The sequence below is a fragment of the Macaca mulatta genome, chromosome 6 (assembly GCF_049350105.2).
Source record: "Macaca mulatta isolate MMU2019108-1 chromosome 6, T2T-MMU8v2.0, whole genome shotgun sequence".
Lineage (NCBI taxonomy): Eukaryota > Metazoa > Chordata > Mammalia > Primates > Cercopithecidae > Macaca > Macaca mulatta.
In genome coordinates, this window is record NC_133411.1 from 72,626,919 (window position 1) to 72,646,808 (window position 19,890).

Genomic DNA, 19,890 nt, shown 5'->3' on the forward strand with positions numbered 1-19,890 from the left:
TGACCAGAACAGGCATGTAGTGTTTGAAGAATATAATCATAACTTACTTCTGAAACCCAAGGGTAATCTAAAGCCTTCTTCTACTCTATCTCCAGGTCTTCACATACCAGTGAGTAGGACATTATTTGTCACCTTTAGTCAATGTAGATGTTGGCTGAAGAATAGGATAATAACAATGATCATAGCTTCCACTTACTGTGTACCTTCTACTCACCAGATGCATTATACATATCATCTCATTTTATCCTCAAGCATATTTTCCCCATTTTACACATGAGGAACTCAAAGCTCAATGAGGTAAGTTGCCTAAGGCCACATAGCACATTTGTCTCACTACAAAGTTTGTGGTTGTTCCACTGCACTAGACCATTCTTACTAAGCTACATTGGAGAAGGGCAGGAGGACATATCAAATGGAGAAATAAAGGATAGTAGCACAGTTAGCTGAATTTTATCTTATTTAATGATTAGTGAGCATATTTCAAAACCATGCTTAATAGCTAAAACACATTGTGTTTTTAGTTTCTTACCAAAATAACACTTAGTTCGGAGAGGTACTTTCAAGACTAGAGAGAATTTTAACTCCATATATCATCTTATTTACAAAATATATTACCATGGGTGAAAAAGTTTAATTCTAAGAAACTATTATATACAGTAAAAGTAAATAAATAAAATGAAACATGTATGTAATCCAAAAGGCATACAAGTTAGCCATGACACCCAGTATGGAAAAGTCTGAATTAATTAACTACAGAGTGAATACATCTTAGGCACTGTGCTGCTCTCACTGTGTTAGGGGCTGGAAAGGGAGCAGTCAGAGCCCCATAAGGATATCCTTTGAATGTATCTTCTATTGTTTGCTCTCCTCCTGTGTTCCAAGGGGGCTCTGTGCTTCTTACACAGCTACTTGGCACTACCATGAAGGCTGCTACTCTGGGGGCCATGATGGGACAGCAGTGCCACAAGGAGCGCAGAGGAGGCCAAAGGGCAGTAGGAGAAGGGGATAGTTTTGTATCTCTTCTGAATTGGAAAATGTTTATCTCCCAGTGCATAGGAAGAATGGAGCTCCAGGTATGGTATAAATATTACTTTTTGCCATGTGTTTTACGACCCTAAGAATATCTTCTTGCCATAGTGTGGAAAAACCTTTGAAACTACTTTTTCATATGGGTAAATGACTAACTGAATTAATATAATTTATTTCTATTTAAGTTCCATGCTTTTTAGAAACACAAGAGAGTAAAAGTGGATTATTTAAAAAACAGCCTACATTTCCCCAGTCCTTTTCACAGTGCATGGTGTTAAAAAGCACCTAGCAGTTATGAAAATGCATGAGAGTTAGTATAACTATTTGGATTCATAAGCATTCATGAATCCGATGTAAGCCATGTTCATTTTGTTGTTCACATTCAGTCAGTATGAAAACTACCCTGCAAGCCTGTTCTGTGCGTAGTGTGCAGGTAATGTGTCAGGAGCACAAAGGATGTAGGAAATTTACTCCTGCCACCAAGGAAGTGATAGGGCACTGATACAGTATTATCCCAGAGAAGATTGGTTTATTTTGTTTTGATTCCTGGAGACAATTACTCAAATGGATAAATTGACTTTACTGGACAATAGAGACCAAACTAAGGACATCCAAAAAGATACTATGGCATTGCCTCCCATTGTCACTGGTAAACTGAAGACAGGCAGGAAAGCAAGAAGGAATGAAAGGGGGAAAGAAAAGAGGAATGGGGAAAACATGAGTGGAGGAGAAAGGATGGGAGAAATAAGAGATGAGAAGGAAAGAGGTCTCTAGAGTGGGTGTGATAAAGGACTCCCAGCCCACTCCTCTGGTGCCTGTGCCGAGGACTCCTAAAGCTGAGCGTGCTCTATTGCACCCTTGAGACTGCCCCACAGTCAGATGTGTTTTTGTTTCTCATGAATGACCGGCAATTTCTCACGAATATAAGAATAACCCAGCCTTTCAATTTGTTATGTGCTTCATGGGTGGTTTCCCTTAAATTTTCCTCAAACATGCCTATTATATTATCCATAAACAAGCTAAAAATACGTAGAAATCCCCAAGGAGCTGAAGGCTAAAAGCTTTTCAAGACTCTAAGGAAAGTGGCCAAGTTTTTCATGTTCTAGTTCTAAACAGTGATGTAACCAGCATGGTATGATTTTAAGGTGCTCTAAGGGTTCTCTTCCTCTCCTACCCCATCCCCTCCTGAGCAAATATTTGTTCACTGAGGCCTGAAATTGATTTTTCAGGGGACAGAGTTTTTCATTTCATAATAAGAAATGATTTTAAATGTACAACAACTCCCTTGGGCAAAGCAAAACATTGACTTGAAGTCACCATTTGGAAGCACATGTTGACCTCTTTTCCAGGAAGAGGGCAAGGAGCCCACCTGATATGTGAAAACAAGTACTGAATTCTGAGGACAGCCTGTCAAAGGGGGTGATGCTGGGGATGAAGAATTCAAATTGGCCACTTTCCAGGTTTGGATGGCTCTGCTGATGCCTTAATGTGGCTCAGAAGAATATCTATGAACTGACCCTGAAAACCTCTCCAGTCTCATATCTCACCAGTAATCCCCACCTCACCTGCCCTTATACCCTGCCCTACCCACTTGAATCATCTTGAACTACTTTGAGGAACATCAACTTGCAAGTTCCTTCCAGTTTTTTCCTCTGCCTTGGACATATGACCCATCCTACCTCACCCTACCCCTGTCCCTTTCACTTGGCCCATCCCTATACTTTCTTTGGGTCATAACGTAGATAACTTATGAAGGCCATAACTTTCTTCAGAAATATTTTCCTGACCCTCCAAGCCTGGGCCAATGCCCACTCAATGTGTCCCTCAAGCATTTCCATGACTCTAATAATGGCACACATTACATTGAGAGTTGATTGCCTGGTTTCTTACCTATTGTCCTCTCTAGACTTTGATCACCATGAGTATGTTCACCTTTGTATCCCTAGCACTTAGCAGAGTGCCTCAAGCAGAGTAAAGTTTCAATTAATGGTTACTGAATAAATGAATGAATTGCTTTAATTCTGTGTCTATTGTCAAAAGAAAGAGAGTATAATTAGAGGAAAAGTTTATCCAGAGATGTTGGGCTGAACTTATGCATATATTTTCCTTCCTGGTGAAAATCCACTGAAATACTGGAAAAACATGTAATGAAAGGAATAAATCCATATTAGTTCCTGTATTTGTCAGGGTAGGGTAACTACTGTATGAGATAACACCAAATCTCAATGGATTAAGACAATAAAAGTTCATTATTCACCAATGGCATAGTCCAATGCCAGAGCTGGGTAGAGTGAGCAGTGTTGCTGTTTCCATTCTCTGCATTCATCAAATGGTCAGGGGGAAAACAAGGAAAACCTGGGGGATCCTATAGGAGGACTTTCAGGGGCCAGTCTGGAAGAGGCATACATCACTCCTGATCAGAGTCCATTGGCCATAGCTCTGTCATTTCTAATAGTAAGAGGAAAAGAAAATAGAGGATGACAAACACAAAACAGTCTCCCACAACCTTGAAAACAAGGAAGGATGACTTCAACAAACTAGAAATTTTGAGGAATCTGTCAAAGCTAGAAAGCAATTGGGATTAGACTGGTGAAAATAAAACAAAGGAAACCCTAGCAGATAAGAAGCTCAAGAAGAAATTCAAGCAGGAGAAATTTTCTGTGAAAATGAGATCAATTCCAGAGATTCTTCAAACTCAGAGTCAACAAATACAAATCATGGGAAAGATTGCTGGAACTGCTGTCAGGAAATTTCATGTTCAAAATCGCATTACGGAAAAGCTGGGCTACCCCACACTGAGCAGCATAGACCATCGGTGCTTGCCCCAGGAGGACATCTTGTGTGAGGGTCAGGACTGGGCAGCAAAGCAGAAAAGAGTATAAAATAAATCTGAGCCTCCACAAGGACAGCTGCAGAAGAAAAAGACAGTGAGCACATGACTACAGTGCTTTTTCCAGACTAAATTGCTCAGTATATCTCACCGGAATAGGAGTGGTAAACAGGAAACTTAGAACAGGCACAGGGCCAAAAACAGGCAGGGTACCCAGGTATCCACTGGAGATGGGAAACCCTCACAGCCAGAAGAAATGCTTTTGACACATATTGTCCAGCCACACACCCTGCCCCTTCTCCATCATCACCAGAAGGAGGACACTGTTATTAACGGACAGACAGAGGTCCTGAAAAACAAATATGAATAGACATTCAGGAATGACAAGATTTTTAAGAAAAACAAACACTGTAAAAAGGAGATACCAAATACAACAAATGACTAATACTTGAAGAACACATTTTAAAAGTGATAAAAAATTTTAAATATATGTGATCAATATATGCAAAGAGATTTATGAGTCTGCATATTCTTAAAACAACTTTTGTCTGCAGCATAACGGAAGCAGCCAGATTTGTTGGAAGTAAAAATGTGATCAATCAAATAAAAATAGATGGGTTAATTAGTGTTGGGAGACAGTTCTCCACTCCTCTCTCACATTCTGCACATCTTGCAAACTGGGGCACTGACTGCCCTTTGTTTTACCCTATCTTCTCAAGGATGTTTATTTAGGAAATGCCTTGGAAAACAGAGACCATGTTTCTTCCAGAGCAAGGCATACTTACTATTCAGTACAATGAAAATGTTTCCCTCTTCAGCAAAGGGCAGACATGCTTATAAAAGACACAGAATCCCTGAGCTCAGGGTTCTGCCCTCCTGTCACGCAGCCCACTGTGTGTGCAGGTACTGTTTGGCCCTTTTGCTCCTCACTGTGGGAATTAGGACTCAAAAACCAGCACAAATGCTAATCCTCTGGCTACTGCTATTCTGTGAGTAATAAACTACCTTTGTATGTGACCGAGAAATCTCATGTCTTCTTCCAGTATCCATGAAACTACAATAGGCTAATTTGCAAGTAAGGTAAAATCTCAAACCTTTCACAGTTCTTAACATTATTATAATGGAAATACTGAGAGCCTAAAATGGTGAACTGAAAGACAAAGTCAAGGTATTCTCCCAGAATTCAGCCCAAAAGATCATTTGAGTATGGAGAATACTTAAAAAATGGGAAAGACTGAGCCAGAGACTCCAATATAAAATAGTAGTTCTGAAAGAACAGAGAGAATTGAGAGAAATCAATAATCAAGAGAAATAGAAAACAATCCACAACCCTAAAAAAAACAAAGAAATATCTAAAGTTAAAATATTAGACTATCTCAATGAATCACTTGGTAGATTACTTAATAGTTACTGAGGGATGGATGGGTACGGTGGCTCATACCTATAATCCCAGCACTTTGGAAGGCCAAAGTGGGCGGATCACTTAGGGCCAGGAGTTCAGACCAGCATGGCCAACATGGCCAAACCATGTTTCTCCCACAAATACAAAAAATTTTCCAGGCATGGTGCTACACACCTGTAATCCCAGCTACTCGGGTGGGTGAGACACAAGAATTGCTTGAACCTGGGACACAGAGGTTGCAGTGAGCTGAGATCACAACATTGCACTTCAGACTGGGCAACAGAGACAGACTCTATCTCAAAAAAAAAAAAAGTTACAGAGGGGAAAAGGGGTGCATCTACAATGCACCTTGTACAAGCTGACAGAAACCACATTAAACAAACAACTGATAATACTTAGCATCATGAATAAGACAAACGGACTCACATTCTTTCAGGTGTGATGCACTAAGGACACAGTATCACCCCTATATATTCTTGCCAAAAAATGTTTATTCTGAATCTAGGCATGTGGGACCCATCAGACAAATCCAAGTGGAAGGACACTATATAAAACAATTGACCTGAACTCTTCATTCAAAAATATTCATGACAGTAAAAATGAAAAAGGCAAGGATGCTGTTCTAGATTAAAAGAAGATAAAGAAACATGACAGGCCATGCACAGTGGTTTATGCCTGTAATTCCAGCACTTTGGGAGGCTGAGGTGGGAGAAGTGCTTGAGGTCAGGATCAGTTTGGGCAACATAGTAAGACCCCATCTCTACAAAAAATAAAAACAAATTAGCCAGGCATGGTGTTGTATTCCTATAGTCCCAGTTATTGGGAGGCTAAGGAGAGAGGGTCACATAAGCCCAGGAGTTCAAGGCTGCAGTGAGCTATTATCATCACTGCACTCTAGCCTGGGCAACAGAATGAGACCCTGTCTCAAAAAAAAAGAAAAATAAAAAAAACACAACAAGCAAATGCAGTGCATAGTCCTTAAATGTATCCCTCAATTTAAAGAGAAATGATAAAGTATTTATTGAAATCATTGGAGAAATGTAAATATAGACGATACATTAAATAATAGTATAGAATCAAATTATATTGAATCATATTTAATCAAAGTTTAAAAACATTGGCACATCCCTAGGTACAGATAAAAGAGAAGAGAACAGAGTCATAACAGTTATTAGAAAAACTTAGTTTGAACATGAATTTATATAGCCAGCCAATTAGAATCTAAGTGTAAGCACCAAGAGGGAGAGAGAGAGAGAGAGAGAGAGAGAAGAAAATGTATTTGTGGTCATGTAAAAACTAATGAATTTAGCATTCCACAGATCTCCTCTGAAACAATTAGTCAAGGATATGCTCCCAAAAATGAAAACTGAATTCAAAAAAGAGGAAGATATGTTTGAAATCCAAGAAAAAGTGGTATACAAAGAAATCAGGAGCCATAAATAAATAGCATTAGGGTATGAAACAGTTCCAAGAGAAAACTGCATTCAACTTTATACTATTAAAAATGTATTCAGTGGATTATTTTCTAGGACAAATGAATTATCAAAATTAACATAAAAAGAGAAATCATTTTAAATAAACCATTAAACCTAGACAACACTTAAAAAGTAATCAATGATTCACGCTTTAATAAAGGTCAAAGTCTTACTTGCTAGTAATTTATAGTTTCATTTGCAGTGGAATCAAAAATTTCAAAATTCAGAAATGTCAGTGGAAAAAGTACAATGAAGGAAAACTTTCTGAATACTAAAAACATAATAATTAAAATATCATGGAATTGCCATAGGATAAACAAATAAATATAAAATAAAATAGTATATCCAGAAATAAACCCACATTTTTATGGGAACTTAATATATTAGAAAGAGCAAAGTCAATAGAAAAGTCACTAGATGCTGTTGGGGCAATTGCTCTTCATTTGAGCTAAAAATTTAGATTATCATATCGTACCATATACAAAAGTAAATTATAGAACTGAATATTTCAAAATTGTGCAAGTATTAGAAGAAAATATAGGCAAGGCATAATACCAAAAGACATAAAAGATGAACAGCTTTGACTACACAAATTTAACTTTTGACAAAGTACATTACAAACAAAATTCAAAGACATAATAGAGTAAAAGATATAAGCAGTATATATAGCAAATGTTCAGTATCCATTCTATGAAGAGAACCCCTACAAATCAATAAGAAACTCAACCCATTGTTTAAATGGGCAAATGATACAAATAGAAAATGTAAGGAAGAAACACAAGTGGTCAATAAAATAGGAAAATAAATGCTTACCTGCGTAACAAACCTGCACCTATACCCCTGAAGTTAAAAGTTTTTTTTAAAAGAAAGTAGAAAACAAAAAAAAGAAGTTTAACCTCAGTAGTAATAAAGGAAATGAAAAATAAAAACAAAAGGGCAATGAGATTAGCAAAAATTAAATGTTGATAATATGAAGTGCTAGGAAAGGAGTGGGGAAATGGGCCCCCTGGTTTACCACTGGTGGACGTAAAAAGTATAAATTAGCATAGCCTTTTCAGAGGCCAATTTGGCAATATATATTAAATTTTAAAATGTGCATACATATACTTTGTCTCAATATTCTGCCTCAAAGGATCTGTTTTACATAAATATTGACATATTGTGGAAAAAGAGAACAATTACAACCTAGATTCCTTATTATGGAATACTGCCCATCCATTAGAAAGCATTCCATGAATTAAAATGGACTAACAGGAAAATATCTCTAAGCCTGACTACAGTAGCAAAGTAAGTTGTATAACAACATATATAGTATAATTACATTTTTTAATGCTGTATATCTATTGAGATACTACTATGCGTAAGCCTTGGTCTTCGGTAGTAGGCTTATAGAATTGAAGAAAACAGATAAAATTATTGGCCTTACGGAGTTTACCTATGAAGTTTGGAGATGAGAGATGAGTGTGGGACTGGGGATGGCAAACAAACTAGTAAGCAAACACATAAGCAAGATCATTTCTGATAGTGGACTTTTCTAAGAAGGCAACATGTCATGTCATGGAGAAGAATCCTAGTATAAAGTCGGTACTATAGGTAAATGAGAGCAATTATAATTCACTTGCAGAGTAAACTTGACACCACATACATTCTGGAATTGAAAACCCCTTAAATTCATATTGATCTTTTCTGTCTTTTAAGACATGTTAGCTAAAGAAGATACTATATCAAACTTCTGCAGGGATTTTGTAAGCTGACAGAAAGCCCTAAAGTGAGGGCCAACATTCGTGGTTTCCATTCTGGTTCAGCTACATTAGCAGAGTTAGACCTAAACGTCACCAAAAATAGGAAAAGAAGGTTATTACCTGCCTTTACAAGCCCATAGGGCTGTTTCAGGATCTTTGAAATCTTTAAAATGATGTTTTACTTTGAAAAAGTTATGGAAGGGCATTTGTCTTGTAAGTAGCAGAATAATCACAGGTATTAAGTATAATCAAAGGTGTTGTCAACTAGATTCCATTTACGGCTTTGCATGTAAAAAGTGTAATATGAGGGAAGTGGAGAGAGGACTCCAACAAGGAACATCACATTTCCTGGTGTCCTCCCTTTTCCTCATTGGAATAAAAGCTTCAGGCTCTATAGTCTGGACCTCAGGACAGGGAATAATATGGCCCCAAAGCTAGACAAAGCCCATAAACCAGAGAATTCTGGTGAATCTTCTTCCCCTCCTCCTCTTTGATGCCCAAACCATACTCCATTCACCAAGGCATTTCCAATACACAGGAGTGTAACAGAAGCCTTCAGGTTTTGAAAAGCAGAAGACTGTTTTGGAGGAGCCCTCATTTTGCCGCTTCCCCTCATCTCAGCTACCCCTGCTCAGACTCACATCCTAAGGGTGACCCTGCCTAGAGATACATGGCTGGTAGACTGACTGCACTTGCCGCACTCTGCCAAGAGGCAAAATGCAAATGCTTTTAAGAGGTCAATGCCCTTCAACTGTGAAATGGTAATGTGCTAAATTATGTGCTTAATTAATTTCCCCCCAAGAGCATACCATAAAATTGGAAAAACAATTCCTCAGGCAAGTCCCATCACCCAGGATCAATGTGCATAAAGTACACAGGAAAGGATCAAAGTTTCTCATCAGTAAATGTGTGCATGTGCTCTGGCTGAATGTTCAGAGGTCGATTTCTACTGTAGGTTGGTGAAAGGCATACAACCAATTAAATTGCTTCGCTCTTTCTCCTTGTGTTGTTACCACATGGGTTAGAAACTTCAGGGATGAGATTTTTGCTACTTCCTTCCAGCAGGAATCCAAGGAAAAAACTTCCTGTTAGATTTTACCATGAGCAGGCATCCTCTTCACAAGTTTGTAGGTTTTGTTTTTTATTAGTTTTCTTGTTAATGCGAAGCAATCACAGCAGGATTAGGGAAACTGAGCTAAAAGGTAAGGTGATATAGCCACTACCTTATGAATATTCAATGATATGGGCTGTAACAATCACTTAACTAGTCTGGAGTTATATCTAAGTGATAAAAATAAAACTGGATAAAGGAGGCAAAAACACTATATATAATAGCTACCCTTTTTTCCAGACTACATAATGTTATACAACAGCTTTGTAATTATTTGTATAATGTTTTTATTGTTTAACTCCAGCACTGTAAGCTCCGTGAGACTTACAGTGCTAGAGCTTTCTTTCACCTCCATATCTCTAGCAGCAATCCCTTTGCTGGTAGCTGACACTCAAGATATATTTGTAAATAAATGAATGAATGAGTGAGTGAATGAATGAACAAATGACTAAGCCAGGTTTAAAACCCAGTTCTCAGGCCTCATTGATCGTTTCCATGGTACCAGGATACCCCCCTGTGGAGGCACAAATTTTCAAGAAAGAATAAAAGACATTAAGAGATTATGCCTAGGCCGTACAACATAACCTCCCATTTAATTTCATATAAATTTATGACTGAACCAGTTTGGAGATTTGTTTCCAGAAAGTACTGATTTATTCACTTGAGATCAATCATGGTAAAGACAAGTCTCAGTGGGTAGGCAGTGCATTGCTGTGGACGGCTACCTAGTACATGGTGTTCACATTTGAGTTGATGGTGCTTTATGGTCTTAGTGGTGTAAGTCTGGATCAAGGTCAGGCTCTCTCCTCATAGAAGGATGTATTGAAGGAGGCTGGAGAGCCAAGGAATTGGAAGGCAGCTGCATGATCCCTGCTGCATGCTGAGAGGGCCAGTGTCTAGAATCAGAGAAAACAGCAGGAGCTCTCATTCTTTCTGCTGGGTGTCACCTGCTCCCAGCCCTTTTACCTGCACCAAAAGCCAGTAGGTTTCACAAGCTAAATCCCTCCTCCTGAGCTAACTTAATCTAATTCACTAAGAATGCGTTATAAAACACCAATACTCTATCAAAGACAGGGGCTTTAATTTTACTTGATCTTTAGGTTCCATTGACCTCAAGCTGTCTTTCCCAGAATGTTGTGAAAACATGCTATACACACAAACACACACACTCATACATGTATATATCTAATTATTTTATTACTCAGAAAGCTATTAGGGTTAATGGAACATTTGACTCAAAGCATAGCCAACCTTTGCACTGACATCCTGCATATAGAGCCTGCATTTATGATTTCTTATTTCTCTTATCTTTACCAACACCTTCCCTCCCTTAGGAAAGGAACCTGGCGGGGGAACCAAGAGTTTGGATTGCAAAATTGAGGAGAGTGCTGAAACACCTGCCCTAGAAGACTCCTCATCATCCCCCGTAGATAGTCAGCAACATTCCTGGCAGGTTTCCACAGACATTGAGAACACGGAAAGGTAAGTGGGAAGTTACCCTGAATAGACTGCCAATCCTCCTCCCGTTAATGTTCTTAGGGGCCACAGAGAGATGAGGTTTTCTAGTTCAGATTCAGAAACAGAGCTTTCTTTGGTCTGCCAGAGGAGCATAGTGCTGGCAGGGACCCTGGAGACTGCCTAATCTGCAGACAAGAAAACTAAGACAACAGAGGGTAAGCAGTCCAAATGCTGCAGAGGAACACTAGCAGCACCCACAGTAGGCATAGGCTCCCAGGCCTCTGCTTCTCCCACTCCAACACATTGCATCTCCGTGGAAAATGAGAACAGTGTGCTGCCTTGGAGGGGAGAAAGTCTACATGCTGTCACAGTTCACCTACTGGGCTGGTGCCCAAAATTCTCACTTGTTTAAGGGAGAAAATCCAAAATTACACAAAGATGCCTCCAGTAAAGTCTCGGGTTTCAGGTATATGGAACAGCCTGCTTAGCTGCCATTTGGGGGCTGAGCATTCTGTCCAGTTCACAAAGGGCTTCTCCCAGGACCCCCTTCTCTTTCTCTCCATAAGGTAGCTGATAGCCCCTCAGTGGTCAAAGCAAGTCAATGCATTTTCTTAACTTCAGTAGCTAGAGAGGCAGTTTCTTTCTTGAAAAGAAGAGACTCTACAGTGATCTTATTTTATTTAGGAAAAAGGAGTAATAATAATATTATTATAATAAATACCATGTCCCATCTAGATGCTAAAAGTGACATTCTGTGAGGCAGAAAGATAAGCCTCTTGTTTATTTGCCTTTACACTGATATCTGTGCCCTTTGCTACTAATGTCCCCAGAGCTGGCACTAAGCAGCTGAATGAATACTGGGCAATTCCACTGAGTGTTCTGTGTGTATGAGGTTGAGTCACTGACAACATAATGAACATTTTATTTTTTTTTTATTTTTAGAAATGTAACACACAATGGCATTTATAGCTATTGTGGTTCTACTTTCAGATTGTAACATAATTCTAAAGCTAATTACCGAATTTCTGTGTTTATAGAAAATTGGAGCATGTGGTAATTATGTGCTATTAATAAAACTTGGATTTTGTATAAGCTTGGAAATGCAACAATTCAAACAATAAAGCTGTTTGGCACAGTTTGATAGCACTATAGACAAATGATGAGGGAGTGATTTATCTTAATTTATAAAATAGAAAATTCTTAGCTCTGTTCCCAGGGAAAAAAATATCTGCTGAAATGCCATATCAGGGCATAAACCATCAGTGAAGCCATTTCCTTTGCAAACCTTAGACAGCAGCTATATTCAAGCCTTATAAGCTTATAAGAAGGGATGGCAGTAACAGTAGGATAGTTATGGCCCACAACGTTGGCAATGTTTCCGTTCAGCCTGAAAGCCCAGATTCTGGTCAAAGGAGATGGAGGTAGGCACAGTGGACCTGGTCCAGGATGTGGCTAACTCCGTTCTCCCTGGCTGTCTGCGTTGAGAGATCATGGGTCTCAAACTAGGTTGCACAGTTAAGTCATCAGGAGGGAATTTTTTAAATACTGACAGCTGGGCCCCACTACAAGCCAGCTGAATCAGGCTCTCTTGGGGTGAGACCTGGGCTTAAGGTCATTCTCCTCTGCAACCACCAAGGTTGAGAACTGGTGCTTTATTAGAGGAGACCTTGCCTCAATCCCCATGTTGCATTCCTAGCCCTTTCTCACCCGTTCCATCTGTCCTTGAGATCTTACATAAAAACAGACTGTGCCTTGCACTTGTGGAGATGGGGCCCCGCTTCCTTTCTCCTGCCCTCCTCTCTCACTTGATCAGCATGCAGACCACAGACACTTCCTCACACCTCACACCCATGGGAGTGGATTTGGAATGTTTTTACAGGCATATTTCTGCAGATCCTCAAGGCTGCTTTCCTTTCCTTTTCCAATCAATTATTACTGAGACTTGAGTTCCTCTTCACATATCAGTCAATACTTGAAAAGGAGCTCCCATGAGGTCTTCAGAATTACCCTAAGAAAATGGTCCTCAAACCATGCTCAACAGAACAGGGGTGTTTTGTGAAGTGGACTGAGTGGTTTCATACCTAAAATTAAATGGTGACTGTCTTTCCTCAGATAACAGAAGAAAAATAAGTGGATAGAATTTCTTCAACTTTAGGATGATCTTCCCCCACAAAACTTTCCTAAACCCATGGTGCCTACCAGTGCTTGCCTATCCTCAGTTCATTAAAAGATACATCTGCTTTTTGTACCAAATTATGTTCCTGGCTATTTTAAATGAAAGCTGCCACTATGTCCTGGGGTTTCAAGAGCACTTTCTCCAATGCACAACCACCTAGAAGTGTATAGGGACCATTGTCCCAAGGGTTTCAAAAGATCAGTTTTCCCCTACCTTAGACTAGAAGCCTCCTAAGATGGCTTCCTGCTTTACAGTTCTGGGGTTTTATGACCATGTATGCTCTGAGATGAGGGAAGATATTTGATGCGTGCAGTGGCATTGCATGCTGTGCGCTGAAGTCAGGAAGTGTGGAAGGATGGTCCGTGCTAGAGGAAGGCCCAGCTGTCCCCAGGTGGGGCTGTTTTCCCTCTTGTTCCTATACTGCGCCCCTTTCTGTTTCATCCATTGTAAGGAGCTCTTCTCTGGAAGTTTTAGAATTTGTTACTCTCTCATTATTCCAAGTCAATATCATAAGTGTTAGCCCTGGTGAATGCTTAATACCTGAGTTATACTGAATTCCAATCATGGTAACAGGGGACTATTAAAACCAAGCAGAAGATGGAATTGGAGGCCATTGTCTTCAGTGAAACAACTTAGAAAACCAAATAGCGCATGTTCTCACTTATAAGTGGGAGCTAAATGGTGGGTACACATGGACATGGGGTGTGGAATGATAGACCTCAGAGACTCAGAAGGGTGGGGAGGTGTGGGGGATGAGAAAATACTCAGTGGGTAAAATGTACATTATTGGGGTGATGGATGCCCTGAAAGCATAGACTTCACCACTGTGCAATATGTCAAAGTAACAAAACTACACCTGTACTCCTTAAATGTATACAAATTTTAACAAACGAGCAAATAACAGCAAGTGAACGTACGCAGCCACTATAGTCCTCTGACCATAAAGTCTTGATAGCACCATCACCCAGCCTCAAGTTTGCTCTGGGTAACCCTGTTGCTCCAGTTGTACATCCTTGGCCTCTCTGTAAATCTAAAGCACTGTTCTCGTGACCAATGGCTCTTCTCTGATCTTAGCCAGGTTCGACTGGAGGCAGAGATGAGGGCTTCTGCAGGAGAATGCCCTGTAGAAATGTTTGGCAGAGGAGCTCTCATTTTTTCCTGAGCCAACCTATCTCAGATTTTTTTTCTTGTAAAAGCAAAATAAATTCAATATTTGCCTACTGGAAACTAGAGCTAGTGCAATTAGACACAGACTCTCATCCTTCAGTTGTCTCATAGAACAGATTGTTTGAGATTTCGTTTTGAAAATTTACAGCTGATTCTTCTGTCTTTTTATCAATTTTACAGAGACATGCGAGAAATGAAAAACCTTTTAAGCAAACTCAGGGAAACTATGCCTTTACCATTGAAAAATCAAGGTGAGTCTTGTCAGTTCTCTTTGAGGCAGATGTTTTTAATGGGATAAACTTGGGAATTGTTTTCTTGGAAATTAAAGCATATGTCTCACACAAACAGTAGAAGGCATTGAGCATTCATTTGTCTTTCCTCAAGAAGATACCAAAATGAGACTAGAGACTCTCTGGTGAACACAGCATGCTTTGAGGGGGCCCGAGATACGTTCTGACCTTAAAACAAACTCCTCCTCCACTGGCCCTGTTACTCACTGTGGAAAGCACCATGCCAGGCACAGCAGGAGACTTCAGAACACCTTCAAAGGAAGATCTCTGCCATCCACTTGCGTAATTATCTTTAAAAAGCAATCCAAAAAATTAACATATATTGAGAACTTACAGCATGCCACTATTCAAAATACTTTGCATGTATTAACCATATTCACTTATTTAATTCTAAACAACTTTGAGGGAAATGCTATTAGTGTTTCCCGATTTAGTAGAAACTGGCACACAGAGACGTTAGCTAACTTGGCCAAGGTCACACAGACTGGAAATAGGAAAACTGGGATGTGAATTCAGGCAATCTGTCTCCAGGTCTATCCTATGGGAGTATATGCCCTAACGCAGAAATGAGAGGGAGATGTTCACTAGAATGCGGGAAAGTCCTCTGCATGCCTTTTAAACTATTGTATCCTCAGTATCTGGAGCCTGGGACATAGCAGAATAATACCTGTCACAATCGATGTTGGTTAAATCTGCACCTACCTTTGCAGCCCCAGAGACTGACAGTGTGTACAAAGGACCAATAATAAGGGCTTACATTAAGTATACATGGCCGGAGCAGCCATAGTTAAAGTATCACCTTCAGAGGGTTGTACATAGAGGTGGAGAAAGGCTTCTAGGAGGCAAGAAAGAAACTCCTCTTGTTTTCACTGAGCAAAGCCTGATGGGAGGGAAGACAGGGTGCCGCTTGCCTTGAAGCGAGGAGGAGGAGGAGGAGGATTTGGCAGTGGAGCTGGAGGCTCCTCTTGGCTCCAGGAGCAGCTCAGCAGAAGGTGGAGGGGTGGAAGTGAGAACACCAGACGAAGAGGCTGAAGAGTAGCGTGGCCTGAGCTGCACAGGGGCGGAGGTCAGAAAATAAGAAGCAGGGGCTCCAGCACATCAGATAACTCGGAACAGCCCCTGAAGGGCCTGCTCGCCAAGGCCAACTGGCTTGAGCCACAGGTGTAGTGTTTTGAGAAAGTAGAAAACATGCTGTAGTGATGAGAGACTGCTCTGACCACTACATGGAAGATTGTTGCCAGAAATAAGCACAGTGTTTAGAACAAGGGCTTTGAATTAAGAACAGCCTTGGGTTCAAATGCTGGCTCTGCCACCTACCAGCTTTGCACCCTGGGAACAAATTGTTTAACTTCTGCAAATGTATTTCCTTAGCCCTGCAAAGGGGATAATAGTATCACCTACTTTAGAAGTCTGTTGTGGGGATTAATTGAAGCAATGTGTCATATGCCTACTACCAAACTTAGCAAACACTTGACAAACGCTTTGTTATTATTATTATTGTTGTCACTGTTAATATTATTTACAAGCTGGTCAACCCAGCTTTGCTCAAGAGAACCCCAAATCACCATCAAATAGAGGAGTCCCTGCTACCACTCACTCTGCAACAGACCATGTGTAGTGTACATGTGAGGCTGGTCTTGAGCCTGCAATTCAAAACACTGGCCCCAGGACTTTAGATCCGCAGCTCATGTCTGAAACTGTCCTCAGTGTCTTAATAGGTTTGGCAAGCCTCCTTCATCAGTAGCACCCTGACGTCTCGCCCTCCCTCACATTCAGCTTTCTAAGAGGATGGCTGCCCAGGGTCCCCCAGTCTGAATTTCATGGGTGCCATGTACCCTATATTTTAAATCACATCATCCTAAACATTCCCTCCCCATTTAGTGATCATTCATCCAGCAGTTTTTGACTGTGTGTTAATAGAAAGACAGAAATTTTGTTTTATTTAGTCATTTATAATCATAAAGAATATCATATAAATATTTTATGTGACTTTGTATCATCTTTATACACGAAAAAATAATTAATTTTAATTACATTTTTAAATGTAATAATAATAATCAAAGGTTGATACTGTGAGTGAAAACATGAGTGAAAAGGGAATAGTCATCAAAATAAATTATACTCAGGACTTGAACCTTGGATCTATCTGGGGAACAGAAAGGAAAAAGCTAGAAAGGAGATACAAGGACTTATTCAGAAGGAGGTGGTGCAGTAGGATTTTAATAATCAAAAATAACTAATGTAAAGGATTGTGAGAAATTTGAGTTTCTTCACTGAGGGAAGAAATGGGAATCCTTAGCATGAAACAATACATCTCTGTTCCCTATGTGTTTAACATGACCTCACAGCCTACTGAGCTGACCAGTGGGGAAGGGGACTGTGTCTGAACTGGAGGATCCAGAGGGGACCTGAAGAGTCTCTCTGGGAACATTTTGACAGATGCATGTGGCACCATTTTAATGAACAAATCATATAGATTCTTCTTGCTACATGGACTGAGATAGACCATAGAGGCTTCCCCAATTCCTTTCTGGAATTCTTTTCAGGTGGTTTATTTATTATACAGGTCTAATACGTACCGGAAATGGTGCAGGGTAAAATGTGGAAAAAAGTATTCCAGTTCTTTTCTGTAGGACCTTATTGTCAAAACATGATTCTAACGGGATGAAAACCATTATAGAAAGCCATCTGTTTTCTTTCTGCCTTCTTATTTCCTTTCTCTTTTCTTTCCGTTTACATGGGTCTTTAAATCAGAAAAAAAAAAAAGGGAAAAGATACCACTCCTGGTCCCCATCTTTCCTATCGCAACCCCTGACCACATGAAAATGCTGCTGACTGAGTCCACTATTCTCTAGGCTCTAACTCGGCCCTCAACTCCAAAACTGTTCCATGTTTATTTCAGCATTTAAAGATTTAATCATATCTTCTCCCCTTTCTACTACAGTCAAAACTCGGCTCCACAACAGTTTACTTTAAATCAACTTTCAGTGGAGAAGAAAGGAAGGTGGCCAAGGGCAGGAATTTTAATGGTTAGTGATTATGCCTTCATTTTTAGACAGCCTTTTCTTTCCCATCCATCCAGTTTCAGACTGGAGGCAAAGAGATGCACAAAAGAAGAGCAAGCCACCCTTGCACTGCTGAGTTCCACCGTGGGCTGCAGACAAGGGCCAGGTCTCCTGGCTCTCAGCCCGCTGTTCTTCCCACTGCTTCAGCGCCCCTCCTGTCCTACATTCTAGGTCACTGGCAGTGCTGTAGGGAGCTTCATTAATTATGATAGTCTCGCTGTGTCAAATGGATTACAAATGGAACCACCTGTGGGGAGCCTGCAAGGTTACTGACAGAGGCTAAAAGGAGATTGGAAAGTGAAGGACAAGCATCTTCTAAATGCATGCTGTTATCAAACAAAACAAATCAGCAGAAATAAATTAAGCCTGAAAGACAGTTTCACCTTTTCCAAAATTCTGATTTAGTGAATGCTGTGGGAGGTGTCGGTATGTTCATTCTTGCATAGAATTCGGTCGTTGATGCCATGCACGAGAATCAGTCTGGAATTAGGTAAGTCAGGAATTGACCTGGGCTAGAATGAGTCCCCTCCTGTGAACAAGACTACTCCAGACTAACGTGGGCCTAGAGATAGTTCTCCCAAACTCATGGCATCCTCCTCCAATCAGGACCCCCACATCCAGAACTGAACCTGGCTGTGTGAGGCAGAAGAGTCCTCAGATATCTGGCTGAAGAACACTGGGCAGTTATGCCACCATCTAGCACAGAGACGACCTTTTAGGTCCTTCCCCCAAGGGCCTTATAAAGACTTTCTACGTTTCTGGCTGCTGTCTGAAAGTTATTCTGGGCAGTTTTACCAGTAGCCCCATATCCTTTGCAATTTCTGCAATCTCTTGTCCAAGATTCAGTGTGACATAAGCAAACCAATCTGATTTCTTAATGCATTACTCTATTATGTTGAGCTATGTCTACTCACTATCTACTGAAGGAAGAACAGACCTCTCACCCCAGCAGCCTTTGTCCCCATCGTCATCCAACATATAATGGTCACCAATGATGTGTCGAATTCTGTGCTAGGTGCTGAGGATGTCTCTCCTCCACTAAAACCTGTCCCTTTCAACAGGGAAAAATTGGATGGGAATCACCTAGGAAACTTTTCGAAACGCCATATGCCTCCTCTCGCACAGATTCTGGTAGAGCCTTCAGGGTTGGGCTGAAAACAACTATTACATATGCAGACAGATACACACACACACACACACACACACACACAGTTGGAAAGAAACAGAAATTAGTGCTCACAATATAATAATGCCGTAACAATTAGACATGGGTTGTTACAAGGTATATTAGATTCTCACCTGGCCCAGGCTTGAATTCAAAACGGGGGATTATTAGGGATTGCTTTTTAGAAGGTGTCTGTGCTGAGAATTTTTAGGATGAGTAGCACTTAGCCAAAGGAATAGAAAAAATATAGTCTAGGCTGAAGATTCTGGATGTGTGAAGGCATACGGGGAGATGAAAGAGGAGGGGATTTTGATAACTACAAGGACTTAAGTAGTTGGGAAAGTGTCTAGACAAGAGGCTTAAGAGAGAGACAAGAGAGAGACAAGAGCGAGACAAGAGCTGTATCATTAAGGCCCCTTAGGCCATGTTAAGAGGTTTGGGAGCCACTGGAAGGATTCCATGAGGAGGCAGGTGCGGTCATCCAGGTGAAAAATGCTTAAGATCTCACCTAAAGTCAGGAGGTTGGAAAGGAGGACAGGGACAATTGGATGTGGTGCATAAGGATAAGCAGAATCAAGGAAGAAACCCAAATTCAGACTTGGAAAATGAAGTAAATGACGATGTTGGTCACCAAGTTAGAGAGAGCAGAGGAGCAGTAGTAAAGGCAGAGAACAACAACTTTTGGACATGGGGGGAACCTTCTGGAGCAGTGCTCAGTGAGACATGTGATCTGAGAGGACTGAAACACAGATTTGAGCATCATCAGCGTAGTGGGAATTGAAGCCCTACCAATAGTGTGCACAGACAAGAGTCCTGGAATACCAAAAGGGAAGGTTTGAGAGGAAACAAGATCAGTCTACAAAGGGGACGAAGATGAAAATTACAAGAGCATGATTAAATAAATCAAAGAAGTTTGCAAAGAAGGAATGGCCAGTGGTGAAGCTAAATATGAATTGGAAGTGTCCACAGGATTTAATGAC

At 40.4% G+C, this 19,890-nt stretch overlaps 1 protein-coding gene across 4 annotated transcripts in view; it reads left to right on the forward strand.

Annotated features, from left to right (window-relative positions):
• RGS7BP (regulator of G protein signaling 7 binding protein) overlaps nt 1-19,890 on the forward strand; it is a 113,224-nt gene that overhangs the window by 82,628 nt on the left and 10,706 nt on the right. For 3 of the 4 annotated variants that reach the window (NM_001266063.1, XM_078003810.1, XM_078003811.1), the window contains 2 exons: nt 10,924-11,071; nt 14,571-14,641. In NM_001266063.1, the coding sequence (NP_001252992.1) occupies nt 10,924-11,071; nt 14,571-14,641 (219 nt within the window). Of the gene's footprint in view, nt 1-10,923; nt 11,072-14,570; nt 14,646-19,890 lie in introns of those variants that run through there. The other variant, XM_015140026.3, reaches the window with a different exon arrangement.